Here is a 16,692-nt window from a genome sequence, read left to right as displayed (position 1 = left end):
TTGGGTGGTTTTGGAGGCAACAGCCCTTTGGGTTCCGTGCCCACCCCGTGACGCTGCCGTGGGTACCTGGGGAAGCTGAGCAGCGTGGGCACGTGGCAGGTGAGGTGGAACACCTTGGGGCACTTCTCACAGCACAGCAGGTCGCCCCCATTCTGGCACACGGCACACCAGTCCTCGTTGGGGTCGTCGTCCTTGTTGGTGCCCTCCCCGGGCGCGCGGGCCGAGCGGTGCATGAGGCTGCGCGCCGGCGACTTCCCGTTCACCAGGCCGTGCCCAGGCTGCTTGCAGCTCTCGCCCACATCTGCTGGCTCCGTCTTCACGTGGTTCTCCAGGCTGCCCAAAGCCTCCAGCTCACTCTCCAGGTGGAGGTTAGTGGATAGTGGTGGTGTCAAGCTGCTCTCGGGGCTGCTGAGCTGCAATGAAAGCGGCACGTGGGAAATCAGAGTTGATTTTATTGCAGGATCTTCAAAATCCTCCCACCATTCAAAGGCACCATGCTCACATCCCAAAAACCACGAGGAAGAGCTGAGCTGCACACAGTATTGAAATTTGCTTTTCCACATGTCCTTTCTTTGTAGAACACTCTCATTTCTTCTGATACATAACAAGAGAAATGCTATAACAAGCCAATAACAAGCCAAACATACTGAGTCATTAAAAGCTGTTAATGACAACTTGATTGTCATTAGGAAAAATCCTCAACTCCACCACCCTGCTCCCTGTACACAATCCTGTTCAATCAAGCATAGCTGGGAAACACTGAAAAAGATCATTTGCTAATTATTTGATTTATACTTTAAGAACTTCTGATTGACTGGAGGTTTCCTGAATGCAATGACTTATATGGGAATGTCTACTATCAATGGTGACTCACAGCTTTTAATAATTAGGGATTAAAAGCAGGAAATACACTCTATTACACTTCATTTCAATCATTAAAGATAATATTTACATTACAGGCCACTCTGTGCCTGGCAGAGCATTACCAAGGAGAAAATACCTCTTAGAATAAAGCTTCAGAGTAAAAATGCTTTTTTTCTTTTTTTCCTTTCTAAATTCTTAAACTGCTGCCAGGAAAACACTGAGCACAAACTAACTTTACCATGCAAGCACTCCTTCTGCCATCCTCTGTTTTTTCCTGCTTTACTGTTCCTGAGAAGCTGCAGATCTCTTCCTCTGTGCCTGGCTCTTGCTTTACTTTCACCTGGTCAGCCTTGAAGCCAATGCCAGTTTTGTCAGCAGTCCTGCCTGAGGAGCCACAGCTGCAGAGACATCAGCACATCACCAGATAAATAACAGGATAAATCAACAGGGCAAAGAAATTCAGGTACCTGTTTCCCAAAAGAAAGGCAAAGGGTGGCAGCACATTTAAAGAAGTGCAGGAAAAAAAAAATTAGAATATAAATCCTCATGTAAGTATTTTTCTATTCTTCAGTCACAGTTATGACAAAGCACAATTTGCCAACTGCTAAGTCTTTTTTGGAATTATTCATGTCTGATTTTTTTAGGCTGACATTGTTAGTGTGACACTCACCTTCCTCTGCTGCCTGTGCTGGAGGTGCTGGGGGGCCTCACAGGAGTGTGGGAGTTGGACAAACCTGCAAAGAAGCAGCACAGAACTGATTTGGCACAAATTTACATTCACTGACAGGTGCTGGGTAACCCCAGAAATGCTGCAGGAATATCCCAATTTCCCACGTCACCTAAGCCAGCTGTTCTCAGTCTTGTGATCACAACAAATGCAGCACATCACATTCAATAAAAAGTGACAACACCCAGTTGTTGGAGCCCAATAATTATTTCACCTAATCCAAACAGTGCTAAAGCCTTCAGACCATTACATCCTAAAATTTTATGCACTGAGAGCCACTAATAATGTCAAAAAAAGCAGCCTCTGCATGGTTTGCATGCAGGTTTGGAGAAACACAGCCCCCTGACAGTGTCTCTATATGGATACATATAAATATACAAAAAAAAAAAAAAATATATATATATATGGAATACTGCATCCATGTGCTGGCAGTTTGTTACTATAAAGACATCTCTAAAGGAAGGTAAAATTTAAATTTCTGGAAGAATCTATTTCTGAGCAAAACAAATTTGAAATAGAACACTGCTTCCCTTCTGGGCAGGAAATGCTATGCAATTATTTTCAACTTAAAACACCCAGAAATAACCATCACATTCTGGAATAACTAGAAAAACCCATCAGATTTACCTGATGACCCTGGAGACAGAGCTGAAGGTCCTGGGGAGGGGTTCATGGTGCTGGTGGGCTGTGGGGGGAGGTGGCTGCCTGTGATGTACCTACTGAGCAGATTATCTAAACTACTGGAACCAGCATCTTCCAGCTGAGGAGGAAAAACAAAAACCTGAATCAGAGAGGTCACATTCACACCTTTAAATTGTGATTGCTGGAATTGTTCCCTCTCCCTTCAAGGATTCAGGAATCAGCAAATATTTTTATCAGTTTCATGCAGAAATCAGGCTTTCAAACAAGTGATATTTTTCAAAAGCTCCTAAATCTGAGGTTTTTTTCTAGTATGATCCAGGGCTGTACTTACACAGGGTCACTGCAAACTTTCTGCTCAGTGTGTCAGTCACACACATGGAGCTGTGTTAGTCATGAAATACCAGATTTCTGAGGCTGCACAAGTTATTCCATAATTAAGACATTAAGGGAGGCCATAATCTTGTCTTTCCTTAACATGATGGGAAATCTCCCACTCACTTTTCAAACAGATTTTTGCACTTGTTAAACCCAAGGAAACAGGGACCTTGTTGCTGTAACTGCTTAAATGTGTTAAATTCAAGAATGTGTTGGAAACACACTGCATTCCAAGGGGGTTTTAATGACTGTGCCAGCAGCCTGAAGGACTAACACCTCCTATCCACTGAACCCAACTAAAATCCATAACAGCTATTGCAGGAACAGGTATAAAAAGAAGAATATCTCAGCAGAATTCTGCATTTTCAGTGCACCTGGAAGTTGCATGGTAATGTTTTGTCCTAAAGCATCAGCACTGCAGGCTGAGATGGGATTCCTCCTTCCCACCATTCTCACATTAAAAATGACCTGCAGCCTCCTGAGAACACTGAACACACCAGCCCTGAACATTTAAGAGTTGCAAAGTTGCAGCTGATATTCCAGCAGATCATCTTGGATGAAATTTATTTTGTTTCCTGGATGGTGACCAAATCTCCTGGGTTTTACAGGGGCATTTCAATGCCAAGGTTCTGTTCTCAGGATGAAGGCATCATCCTCCTCCCCTCCCTGCAGAAAACACATTACTTTTATTTTATTTGCCTCCACATGTACATTAAATTGTGCTTTTCCCCTCTCTGTGGGACAATGGGACATGTCCCCTCTGTGCTTCCTTCTAGGAACATCCAAGAGAAACTCCAGACACCTTTAATCCTGAATAAATCACCATTCAGGGCACTCAAAATACATCACCATTAATTATTCCATCTTCCCACAAGATGGTCTCGTGGAAGAAAGGAAGTGAACACAGATTTGGGATTAATTAAAGTGTAAATTTTACTACAAGATACATTAAAACATGATTAATCTAAAGGTTACCAGGTGGATCAGGTCCTTCTAAGCTTTGTGCTATAGACAAAATATTTTTGGCATTGGCTTCTACTTCCTCATAGGTGGAAAACTTCTGGGGCAAGGTCAGGAGGGGTAACCCAAATATTCCTGGGTGAGACCCCAGAGCTGGGTTCTGATTCTTAACAAGCCTAAAGGGAGACATTTGATCCATCACATCTGGGTTTCAACCATCAGCTTAACTAAAGCTCTTTGAAGAGTTTGATTCATCCTCTCCACACAACCAGAACTCTGTGGATGCCATGGAGTAAAATTCCCATTTTACTCCCGGGCTTGGACAACTTTTTGCAATATTTTAGAGGTGAACTGAGTTTGAATTGTACAATTTTAAATGCTAATTACACAATTCCATAACCATATCCTGGAACCCAACTATAGAACCAGAGCAGCTGAGGGGAGCAGCACTGCAGGACTACAGGATACATTAAATATTGATTAATTTAAAGGTTACCAGGTGGAGCAGGTCAGCCCTACATGGATAAACCAGCTGCATGCCTAAGAGAAAGGCTGAAGATTTTAATTCTACAGCTTTAAATGCTAATTACAGAATTCCATGACCAAATCCTGGTACCTAACCACAAAACCAGAGAAGGAGGAGCAGCATTGACCTGGATGGGAGAGATGTCCTTCAGGGAGGGCAGATTCTCTGGACTGGTGATGGAGAACTTTTTGCAATATTTTAGAGATGAAATGAGTTTGAATTCTACAACTTTAAATGCTAACTCCATCATTCCATGGCCAAATCCTGACACCCAACTATAAAACCAGAGCAGCTGAGTGGAGCAGGACTACAGGACTCATTAAATACTGATTAATCTAAAACTTACCAGGTGGAGCAGGTCAGCCCTACATGCATGCCTAAAGGAAAGGCTGAAGATTTTAATTCTACAACTTTAAATGCTAATTACAGTATTCCATGGCCAACTTTAAATGCTAATTACAGTATTCCATGACCAAATCCTGGTACCACAAACCAGAGCAGGAGCAGCAGCACTGACCTGGATGGGGGAGATGTCCTGCAGGGAGGGCAGGTTCACCAGGTTGGCGATGGAGAACTTTTTGGAATATTGGAGAACTTTTTGCACTATTTTAGAGGTGAAATGAGTTTGAATTCTACACCTTTAAAGGCTAATTACACCATTCCATGGCCAACTACTATTGGCCAAATTTAAATTCTAATTACACCATTCCATGGCCAAATCCTGGTACCCAACTACAAAACCAGAGCAGGAGGAGCAGCACTGACCTGGATGGGGGAGATGTCCTGCAGGGAGGGGTAGGTTCTCTGGGTTGGTGATGGAGAACTTTTTGCAGTATTTTAGAGGTGAAATGATTTTGGATTCTACACCTTTAAATGCTAATTACATTAATTATTAAAGTCCTGGCATCTAACCACAAAAGCAGAGGAGGAGGAGCAGCACTGACCTGGATGGGGGGGGATGTCTAGGGCAGGGTTCTCTGGGGTGGTGATGGAGAATTTTTGCAATATTTTAGAGATGAAATGAGCTTGAATTCTATACCTTTACACCATTGCATGGCCAAATCCTGGTACCCAACTACAAAAGCAGAGCAGGAGGAGCAGCACTGATTTGGATGGAGGAGATGTCCTGCAGGGAGGGCAGGTTCTCCGGGTTGGTGATGGAGAACAAGTTTTTGGAATATTTTAGAGATGAAAAATCAGTTTGAATTCTACAACTTTAAATTCTAATTACACCATTCCATGGCCAAGTCCTGGTACCCAACTAGAGAACCAGAACAGGAGGAGCAGCACTGACCTGGATGAGGGGGATGTCTAGGGCAGGTTCTCCGGGTTGGTGACAAAGAACAACTTTTTTCAATATTTTAGAGGTGAAATAAGTTTCAATTCTATACCTTTACATCATTCCATGACCAAATCCTGGTACCCAACTAGAGAACCAGAGCAGGAGGAGCAGCACTGACCTGGATGGGGGAGATGTCCTGCAGGGAGGGCAGGTTCTCCAGGTTGGTGATGGAGAACTTTTTGCACTACTTTAGAGATTAAATGAGTTCAAAATCTACAACTTTACACCATTCTATGACCAAATCCTGGTACCCAACCCCAAAAGCAGAGCAGCAGGAGCAGCACTGACCCGGATGGGGGGGGATGTCTAGGGCAGGGTTCTCTGGGGTGGTGATGGAGAATTTTTACAATATTTTAGAGATGAAATGAGTTTGAATTCTACACCTTTACACCATTGCATGGCCAAATCCTGGTACCCAACTACAAAAGCAGAGCAGGAGGAGCAGCACTGACTTGGATGGAGGGGATATCCTGCAGGGAGCGCAGGTTCTCCAGGTTGGTGATGGAGAATTTTTGCACTACTTTAGAGATTAAATGAGTTCAAAATCTACACCTTTACACCATTCCATGGTACCCAAGCACAAAAGCAGAGCAGGAGGAGCAGCACTGACCTGGATGGGGGGGATGTCTGGCAGCGAGGGCAGGTTCTCCGGGTTGGTGACGGACGGGATGAGCTCGATGGCCGACACGGACGGGCTGGTGGGGCCGCGGTTGGCGCTGGCCATGGTGGCCGTGGTGGGGCTGGTGGGGTTGATGGTGGTGTTGTGCACTGAGACCACCGGGAAGGGCCCGGCGTGGCCGGGGTTGGAGTGCTGGGGAGACACAGACACCGCGCTGGGCACGGGGCCACCGCAGCTGCCACTGCCCTCACACAGACCTGAACCCGAGCACGCACCGAGGGCAGGGAAACTGCTCCTCTTCCTCACTTGGACAGCAAAGATGCCTGATGTGGCTCCATTTTAAACACACAGCACTTCTCCCACCAAGTATACAGTGGTGTTTTCTTAAAGCAGTTACTTCCTCCAAAGATAGCTTGAGAGTTCACATCTAATTTTTTCTTTAACTGTTTCACTTTTGGTATTTCAGTCACATTAACATGCACTGTCAAGCATTTTTATTCTTAATGGCATGCAGAGCTCTGCATCCCTGCTTCAGGTGTGAATTTAAAACCACTTCAGCAGCTGATTTCATCAAAACCCCTCAACTCCATCACTTTGAACTCCACTACTCCTCACTATTCCCTAATAAACCTCTGAATGTTCTTTTCAGCTGAAAAGTGAAAAAAGAAACATTTTACTTCCCAGAACTAAACTGCAACACAAACATTGCATTTAATTTCATTTCCACCCCTAAGGTTTGAATTTCCTTACATTCAGCAAAACTGTCACAGCACAGTAATGCAACATGGCAAAGAAGCATATAAATGAGTGGAGCTGTGAGCTACAGGGGACAGATAAACACATTTAGAGCTGGAATGAAAGGCTGGCACAATGGCACAATGAAGCATGTACACAGGATATACTTGTCTTTGAAGGTGAGGTTGCATCATGGAGTACTGAGGTCCATTGTGGCGTGGGATTCCTGGAATACGAGCAGCATTCTGAGCCATTCTCATCTGGTGTGCTTGGAAAGCCCCACAGTTCATGTTACCCCTCTGCATGGTCTGCATGCTGATCAACCTGGGAGGCTGCAAGGGTTTGGGTTTTTTAAAATTTGTGCTTTTATCATGGAGAAAAGAAGCCCATCTCTTTCCACAGCAGCAGCAACATAACATCAAGCAAAGCAAAGAGCTGTCACATTAAAGTATCTCAAATCTCAGAAGATTTTAGTCTACAAATGGCTTTGTAAGTTTAGATCTGACAGGGCAATTTTAAATCTCGGCGTTAGGATGAAATAAAGCGCAAGAAGGTGAAATAAGAACACACAAAGGACTCACCTGCTGCTGCAGGACCTGGGGGCTGCTCTGCCTGGGCACAGAGGCAGAGGAAGGCTGGGCCATCCTCATCTGCTGCAGCTGCTGGTGCTTCTGGGCATACACCTGCTGCTGCATGTGCTGCAGGCGAAGCTGGGCCAGGTTGATCTGTCCTGGAGCTTTGTTGACGTGGTTTGTTCCTGGAGGAGTTTGCCCAACCACTACATTGGGAGTGTAACTAGGGGTTGGTTTATTTTCTATGACCAGGTTACCTACAAAAAGCCAAAGAAGCAATCAACAGTTAGATCTCATCATCCTTCACAGGCTGACATATGTGGAAGATTCTGATGTTTCTATGCAGTTTTCTCAGAGCAATTTAAGCTTGAAAGCTTAAAAATTTAAATTTTAAAATTAGATATAATTTTAAAAAATTAAAATTTAAGTTCTTTGTGTCTTCAATAACCAGACATGATAAAAGCAAAAAGAGAACTCGGACTACAAGAACAGACAGCAAAATTAAAAATATGATCTGTGAGGGAAGAGTTAAAGAACTGGAACTGCACAGCCAAAAAGCCATAACAGATAGTAATGACTTCTCTGCTTTCACAAGAAATGGACAAGATGAGAAATAAAACAGAAAACAAACATTTTGAGCACAAAATTTCTATGTATAAAGAAGCAGAGCCTGGGAAGAGATATCTGAGTGTCCCACCACTGAGTGACTTCAAACAGGTTCTACAAACACAACACCAAAACTGTTACAGGCAAATCCTGTCTGGCTCCAGTGTCATGGACCAGGCTGCCTCTTCAGGTAACTCCTGTCCTATTTTTATATGGAAAGGCAAAATGTTGGTTTTTAAATCAATTTGTGAATGTGCCCTCAGTAGAATCTGAATGTCCCTTTTTATGCAGGTTGGCAGTTTCCTTTCTGCCTCAGAGAATAAACACTCTTGGCTGAAGACAGGAACACCCCAACCTGGATGGTGGACACTGAGCAAGAAGTGAGCACACACAAAAACTGATATTTTGATCAGATTTTTTATGAATTTTTTATTCAACTGAGAAGCTCACAAGCAGGTGCTAACAGGTATCTTTGTGTCACTGTGCTCCGTCTTCTTCTCTCATTCCAAACTTGTACTTTGCAAACTCTAAGTGGAAATGGCACGGAACCAGTGTGAAATCCAGAGATGCTCTGGATGCCCCAATCCCTGGAAGTGTCCAAGGACAGCTGGGACAGGGTTTGGAGCAGCTGGGACAGGGGAAGGTGTCCCTGGCCATGGCAGGGGGTGCAATGAGATGACTTTTAAGGTCCTTTTCAACCCAAACCACTCTGTGATTCTGTGATTAGGGCCATTCCTAGAACCAATCCCAGTACAATATCCACTGCATCCTGGAACACAACATCCATTTAGAGAAAGCTCTGCTAAAAGAAAGAACAGAGCAGACAAGGAGAATAATCAGGGCTGGATGGGTTATGAGACTTTATGGTTGAGTTTTTGCCTCCTGCATTCAGAGACACTGCACTCACTCCTGTTGGATGAATATCCTCAGTTCAAGGGAGCTTTCCCACTATCAGAGATGAAACAAGCAGGGCTGCTCACCCAGATTGACCACGTTCTTGGCCCAGAAGGTGGGGTCACAGTGGAAGCGGATGGCGCCGTTGGCAGCAGGGACGGGGTCACAGCGAGCCTTCAGGATGTGCCTCAGCTGGAAGGTGATCTGGGAGAACACAAAAACACTGCTGCTGACAGGGAAACCAGGAATGAGAAACAACTCTGTGTTTAGGCCATGGAACACCAACAAGGACTGGCAGCAGCAAGTTTGGTTCACAGCCTGGGAAATTCTCAGTTTGTCAGGAAAATCCCACATTGGACAATTTCTTTACTCTGAGGATTGCCGAGCAGCACTGTTACACCACAACATTATTGAAACGAGTCCAGGGAAACACCGAGGTGCCTTCAAAGAGCTGACCCCATTCCTTCCACACCAACACTCCCTAAACCCTTCTGGTAAAGAGTGCATTGTTGCACAATGGCTTGGCTCTGCTGTAAGATCTGAAGATAGGGTGCCATGATGGACCCACATGGCAGAACTGGGTGTATCCTTTGGATTACCAACATATGACCTCATTTGTGTCCTAATCTCACTATGGATATATTTGATTTCCCTGCTCCTCTGTGTTTGTGGCTCAGGACACGTTCCCAGACTGGCAAAGTTATGGTGAGCACACCCCTGGGCCTGCAGGTGCAGAACTGGGTGTATTCATGTCAATAAAAGTGAATTATCCTGCTGGTTACCAACACTTGACTTTGTGTTATATCCCAGTCTGGGTATATTGGAGCTTTTTCCCTCTCTGGACACAGAGATTGGGACAGAATTGCACAGCCAGGTCTGTGCAGTCACACAAGGAATGGCTGAGGGCACTTTGTTCTGCTGGAGAAGAGGAACCCGTGGAATTCCTGACGTGGATTCCTATCAGAGAATGCTTTGTGACATTTTTTGAGCTCTCAGTTTAATTATTACCTATGTGACTGTCTCTTCAAGTGTGTAACATTTCTAAGCTTCACAAGGTTGTGTTTTGGGAGCCTCACTGGGGGGCTGCAGCTTCTTCCTCAAAGGGACAGCTCTGATCTGTGAGCAGGGCCAGGACCCAGGGAAGGGCTGGGGCTGTTCCAGAGGAGTTTAGGTTGGATTTTAGGGAAAGATTCCTCCCTCAGAGGGTTCTGGGCGCTGCCTCAAGGCTGCCAGAGCTCCAGGAGCATTTGGACAATGCTCCAGGGATGCCCAGGGTGGGATTTTGGGGTGTCTGGCAGGGCAGGGGCTGCACTGGATGGTCCCTGTGGAAATCACACATCCCCTCAACAGAGACAGACAACTCTCTCCCAGGATTTTCCTGGGAAGCTCTGAGAAAGCTCAGAGAAAAGAATGAGAAACAATTCTTATCTCCACTTGCTGCACCTGTTGTTGTGCACATGTGGAATGTGTCATAGACATTTGTTTACCAAACTTCTTAATTGGACAGTGGATGGTGTTTGGATTGATTGACCAATTAAGTAAAAGCTGTACTGGAGTGTCTGGAAGGGGATGAGCTTCTTGAGAAATATAATATAGTACAATAAAGTGATTGATCAGCCTTCTGTGATTATTCCCTGATTGTGGAAACCCAGGGCACACAGGGAATATTTCTCTGTCTGCTCTGGGGTGCCCTGACCCCAGGGGAGCACTGACTTTGACCCTCATCCATGGAGAAAGTTTCCTGGACTTCAAATTAAACTAGAATCCACAAAAGTGTGAAACAGATTATACAGAGCAGTGTAGGTGTGTCACTTGCTGAGAAATTGAGGTTTTGGGATTTTTAGTGTGTGGTGGATGGCAGCAAGATGGAGGGCACAGGGTGTCATCCTGGGTTTCTTCTTTTTCCTCCTTCTCCATGGGTTTGGGTGGCGTTTTGTAATTGGGCACAAAAGTCTGCACTGTGGGCTCTGTGGGATCAGTTATTGGGTTAAAAGGGAAAATAATCCAGGTGTCAGTTCTTAATTGGATGGTTTAGTTTTAAAAGCCCTTGTACCAAGAAATTGGCCATTTTGTGCCTTCTAATGAAAAGCTGCTGAGCTCACAGCAGTGAGACTGTTTTAGTGATAAGAAATAACAAACACCTGAGTCTGGACATGAACTACCACCTCAAATGCCTTCAGTGCAGACCCAGAGAAGCCCAGAACTGGCACCCCCACACTGGTCAGTGCTGTGGCCTCACCAGGCGCTTGCTGTAGAGCAGGGCAGTGCTGCTGCCGCTGGCAATGGCCCAGTTGGTGAAGTTCATCACGTGCTTCACTTGTCTGGACAGCCCAGTGATGTCGTTCTGCTGCTGCAGCAGCTTCATCTGCCTCTCCTTGGTCACGTTCTGCAAAGGAACACAGGCTTTGTTGCAAGAAATTAACTGTAAATTGTAAATAAAGTAATTCGTTACAACGAGACTTTTAGATATAAGAGGAAAATGAAAATTGCTGGCAGGCCTTGGATCAAAAGGGAAATGTCCCAAGGAAATTTTAATTAATGCTAGGTAAATAAGAAAAGCCAAAGTTCATGCAATTTTGCATTATTTCTTTTACTAATAATCAAGTTACTCTATTCTTCCAGGAACATTGGATTTCCTTGCCAAATTAATGTTCCTTAACCAGGAAAAATCTATTGTGATTCATCTGATCTTAAATTTTTCATGGCATGGCCATATGCACTAATCCAACTTCTTACAAATGATTTCCTCTTTCAGACAAAATTTTCATGGATTTTAATAAAAGTCACAATGCAATTATTCAGAACATGCCATCTGGAAAAGATGCTTGAACTCATGGTCTCTAAATTGTATTATACAACTTTAAATACCAGCATTACACCTTCATGTACAAACACTGCTCTGACTGTTCTTACATGAACATTAAAAAGCTATTTGAGGGAATTATTAAATCATACACACCTTAGCATTATAATACAGAAATATGGCAAACAGAATATGGAAAGTGGATTTTCAGCCACTCCTGCACAATGAGCCCAATTTTGAATATGAGGCACAGACACAAAACTGAAGGAGCTCTGATGAGAGGAAAAATAAGAAATTTAACTGCAGCACATCCCTCAGGGGCAGTTTCAGTGCTGCACCACCTGCAGTCACACCAAACAAACCATTGGCAAATATTTCCCCTCAACACCATCATTGCTTTTAATTTCAAGTGTACCTCAAGGTGCTGTAGCAGAGATTTTCCCTTTTTATTGATTTCATTGATGAGGGTGAATATGGCCACTTTGATTTCCTGTTCTACTCGTTTGTTGGTTTCATTTACTTCTTTTATCCTAAAAAACAACCAAAAAAAAAGCAATGGATTCTCAGTCACTTTACACTTCACTGCCAAATACAAATTTACAACTTGTTTTACTACAAATAATATGAAAGTCCTTGTAGTTTACACACTTTATACAGAGAAAAAACCAGCCACAACCTCATGTGTCTGTATGGACATTTATAAATTTATATCCAAATCGTGTCACTATGAAAAATTTATACCTGATGCTTTAAACTTTTAAGAACATTTATATTAACCAGAAATCAACCCTGAATTTTAAATTAATTCTTCCCTTGTAACAAAAACAAATTATTACCGACCTGTAATTAATAAAGAGATAAACATTTCACTAATGATGTGCCTGATATTAGTTTAGGTTATTCTCTTGTGCTTTAATACTACTGGCTGTCAGATTTTTATCTCTCTTCATCACTGCCATTTTTCCTCAGTTTTAGTGCATTTGCAGCTTCTTCAGATTCAAGCAAATCATCCTGAGCTCTGGCCACAGAATTTGAAATACAGCATTTCTTAAACTCCTGGAAATTCTGCATTTATTTGATCCTACACTGCCTTAATCTAACAAGATCAACTGCAGCACAATTCTTTGCCATGAGCCAATGTGAAGGCTTAAATTGTCATTTTTTAAAGATTTTTTTTTTGCTGCCAGATTAAGGATTTGATGTCACCCAGCTGCAGGACCAACACTCAGTGCTGGAGTCAGAGCCCTTGAAGGCACCAGGGACAAATGTGGTTTTTGTGACACCACAACTCCAAAAAACACCCAACCAACCCCTCATTAACTCCCTGGCATCCACCCTTGGCTTTGGCACCCAACAATTATTCCAGCAGAGCTGTTCCTTCCACACTTTCGTGCTCCACCACCACACATGATGGTGATTTCGTGCCAGCACTGACAACAAAATTGTAATACCTTGATTTTTCCCATTCCCTGAGGTTTTTGGGATGATGGATTTTGTGTGCCACACACCAGCAAAGCAGTGGAATGAATTGTGTCACCTGCACCAATTGAGGTGCAGGTGACACAATTCATTCCACTCAACAGAAATTGAGATCTCAGCAGAAATTGAGATCTTGACACAATCCCAGCTGCAGAAATTCTTGGGCAAAAAAACCCCCACCATTACAATGTGTTAATGCCATCACCCATTGCTGGCCTGGAATTCCTATCAGAGAATATTTGTGACATTTCTTGAGCTCTCATTTTCATTATTCCCTATGTGATTGTCTCTTCAAGTGTGCAATTTGAGAGAATTATTAAATCATACACACCTTAGCATTATAATACAGAAATATGGCAAACAAAATATGGAAAGTGGATTTTCAGCCACTCCTGCACAATGAGCCCAATTTTGAATATGAGGCACAGACACAAAACTGAAGGAGCTCTGAGGAGAGGAAAAATAAGAAATGTTTCATGTGGGGGTGTGTTTTGGTGTTTGTGTCTTTTTGTGTTTGTGTCTTTTTGTGTTTGTGTCTTTTGGTTTTGTGTTTGTGTCTTTTCAAAGACTTCCATGGAAAATCAGCACCTAAAATACCAATTTTCATTGCTCCCCTCTCCACACATTTGCCTCGGTCATGCTCTATGTTCTTCATCCCTTACAATTATTTTTTTTTTTAAATTCCCTATGTGATTGTCTCTTCAAATGTGCAATATTTCCATGTTTCACTGTGGTGTTGTGTTTTGGTGTTTGTGTCTTTTTGTGTTTGCGTTTTTTGTTTTTGTGTTTGTGTCTTTTCAAAGACTTCCATTGAAAATCAGCCCCTAAAATACCAATTTTCATTGCTTCCCTCTCCACACATTTGCCGTGGTCATGCTCTATGGTCCTCCCTTACAATTCTTTTTTTTTTACATTCCCTATGTGATTGTCTCTTCAAATGTGCAATATTTCCACGCTTCACTGTGGGGGTGTGTTTTGGTGTTTTTTGTGTCTTTTTGTGTTTGTGTTTTTTGTTTTTGTGTTTGTGTCTTTTCAAAGACTTCCATGGAAAATCAGCACCTAAAATACCAATTTTCATTGCTTCCCTCTCCACACATTTGCCTCGGTCATGCTCTATGTTCTTCATCCCTTACAATGCTTTTTTTTTAAATACAGATGGCACCACAAGGAGTTAAAAATTTACATCAGAACTTCTCTTTCTATCTCGGTGCCCTGTACTTTCCAGCCCAGCTGCTGTGGCATTTTGAGGTGACCTCAGCAAACCCAGAGACTCGGGGTGGAATTCCCTGAGCTGCCTCTGCCTTGGTGCTCAATGAGATGCTGAATTTCAGCAAACCCTGGAAATCTGAACTGAAGCCACCTAAAAAAAACCCCAACCAAAACCCCACAACCAACCACAGTTTCCTATTCAAATTCACGCCAAGTTTTTGATGCACAGTTATCAGAGGCCTTACTATGAAACAAAAATATATTAATATTTCAACTTGTTACAGTTGAATATTAAAAAATATTTTAATATTTCAACTGTTACACAGTTATCAGAGGTCTTACTATGAAACAAAAATATTTTAGTATTTCAACTTGTTACAGTTGAATATTAAAAAATATTTTAATATTTCAACTGTTACACAGTTATCAGAGGTCTTACTATGAAACATAAAAATATTTTAATATTTCAACTTGTTACACAGATATCAGGGGCCTTACTATGAAGGATAAAAATATTTTAAAATTTCAACTGTTACAGTTGAATATCAAAAAATATTTTATTATTTCAACTTGTTACACAGTTATCAGAGGCCTTACTATGAAACATAAAGATATTTTAATATTTCAACTTGTTACACAGAGGCTTTACTATGAAACATAAAAATATTTTAATATTTCAACTTGTTACACAGATATCAGGGGCCTTACTATGAAAGAAAAATATTTAAATATTTGTTACAGTTGAATATTAAACAATATTTCAACTTGTTACACAGTTATCAGAGGTCTTACTATGAAACATAAAAATATTTTAATATTTCAATTGTTGCAGTTCAATATTAAAATATTTTAATATTTCAACTTGTTACACAGTTATCAGAGGTCTTACTATGAAACATAAAAATATTTTAATATTTCAATTGTTGCAGTTCAATATTAAAATATTTTAATATTTCAACTTGTTACACAGTTATCAGAGGTCTTACTATGAAATACAAAAATATTTTAACATTTCAACTGTTACACAGGTATTAGAGGCCTTACTATGAAACATAAATTTTAATATTTCAACTGTTACAGTTGAATATTAAAAAAAAATTTAATATTTCAACTTGTTACAAAGTTATCAGAGCCTTAACTATGAAGCATAAAAATATTTTAATATTTTAACTGTTACAGTTGAATATTAAAAATATTAAAATATTTCAACTTGTTACACAGAGGCCTTACTATGAAACATAAAACACTTTAATATTTCAATTGTTACAGCTCAATATTAAAAATATTTTAATAGTTCAACTTGGTACAGTTATCAGAGGCCTTTCTATGAAACATAAAAATATTTTAATATTTCAATTGCTGCAGTTGAATATTAAAAAATATTTTAATAGTTCAACTTGTTACACAATTATCAGAGGTCTTCATATGAAACATAAAAATGTTTTAATACTTTAACTGTTACAGTTGGATATGAAAGAATATTTTAATATTTCAACTTGTTACACAGATATCAGAGGCCTTACTATGAAGGATAAAAATATTTTAATATTTCAACTGCTACAGTTCAATATTAAAAACATTTTAATATTTCAACTGTAACAGTTGAATATTAAAACATATTTTAGTATTTCAACTTATTACACAGTTATCAGAGGCCTTCATATGAAACATAAAAATGTTTTAATACTTTAACTGTTACAGTTGGATATTAAAGAATATTTTAATATTTCAACTTGTTACACAGTTATCAGAGGCCTAAGTATAAAACATATAAATATTTTATTATTTCAACAATTCTGTCACCTAAAGCTAACTTAAAAGAAATTACAGGATGGGTTTTCTTGTCTTTTTTATTCATCTTTTTCTCCTCCACCCCCAAAGTGTAATGAATTAATAGAACCAAAGGTGTGACACAAAGCTGCCACAAAAAATGCAATTTTTAATATTTATTTCTTATAAGAACTTATAAGAGATGCAGAGCCTTGTTCATAAAAATTACAAAAAGTAATTAAGATACAGAATTAACTCTACTGTGTTATTTTAATCCCACCATTCATTTTGCTGTGTCTCATTAAAAACCCAATGTAACAGCTGATTATTTTGAGGAACTCACCTATTTTGAACTTGGGCAGCTGCAAAATTTACATAATTCTTTTTCTCCAGGAGTTTGGCCAAGAGGTTTTCGATTGCACCCTTCTGGTTCTGAAAAGCTTCTTCCAGGAACTGGTACCTTTTCAAGGGACAAGAGAAAAACTGATTACCCAGGGCTGAAACTCAGGTGCAAAACCGTGAAATTTGGAAAAAAATATGACAGAGAAAAAAAATAAAAAACCACAGAG

At 41.1% G+C, this 16,692-nt stretch overlaps 1 protein-coding gene across 4 annotated transcripts in view; it reads right to left on the bottom strand.

Moving 5' to 3' along the window:
* The window catches only part of TRIM33 (tripartite motif containing 33), a 55,340-nt gene that overhangs the window by 10,870 nt on the left and 27,778 nt on the right, over positions 1 to 16,692 (bottom strand). For all 4 annotated transcript variants that reach the window (XR_012577090.1, XR_012577089.1, XM_074527957.1 and 1 more), the window contains exons 5-15: positions 16,467 to 16,583; positions 12,081 to 12,195; positions 11,102 to 11,248; positions 8,949 to 9,066; positions 7,372 to 7,619; positions 6,958 to 7,122; positions 6,047 to 6,247; positions 2,219 to 2,351; positions 1,535 to 1,598; positions 1,103 to 1,262; positions 67 to 413 (exon numbers count right to left, since the gene is read on the bottom strand). Coding sequence is in view for 2 of the 4 variants with exons in the window: in XM_074527957.1 (XP_074384058.1) it covers positions 67 to 413; positions 1,103 to 1,262; positions 1,535 to 1,598; positions 2,219 to 2,351; positions 6,047 to 6,247; positions 6,958 to 7,122; positions 7,372 to 7,619; positions 8,949 to 9,066; positions 11,102 to 11,248; positions 12,081 to 12,195; positions 16,467 to 16,583 (1,815 nt within the window). In the remaining 2 variants the exon portion in view is untranslated. The remainder of the gene's footprint in view (positions 1 to 66; positions 414 to 1,102; positions 1,263 to 1,534; positions 1,599 to 2,218; positions 2,352 to 6,046; positions 6,248 to 6,957; positions 7,123 to 7,371; positions 7,620 to 8,948; positions 9,067 to 11,101; positions 11,249 to 12,080; positions 12,196 to 16,466; positions 16,584 to 16,692) is intronic.

This window comes from Zonotrichia albicollis, chromosome 28 (assembly GCF_047830755.1).
Source record: "Zonotrichia albicollis isolate bZonAlb1 chromosome 28, bZonAlb1.hap1, whole genome shotgun sequence".
Lineage (NCBI taxonomy): Eukaryota > Metazoa > Chordata > Aves > Passeriformes > Passerellidae > Zonotrichia > Zonotrichia albicollis.
The sequence above is the reverse complement of the archived record's forward strand: the minus strand, read 5'-3'. Positions and strand labels throughout refer to the sequence as shown.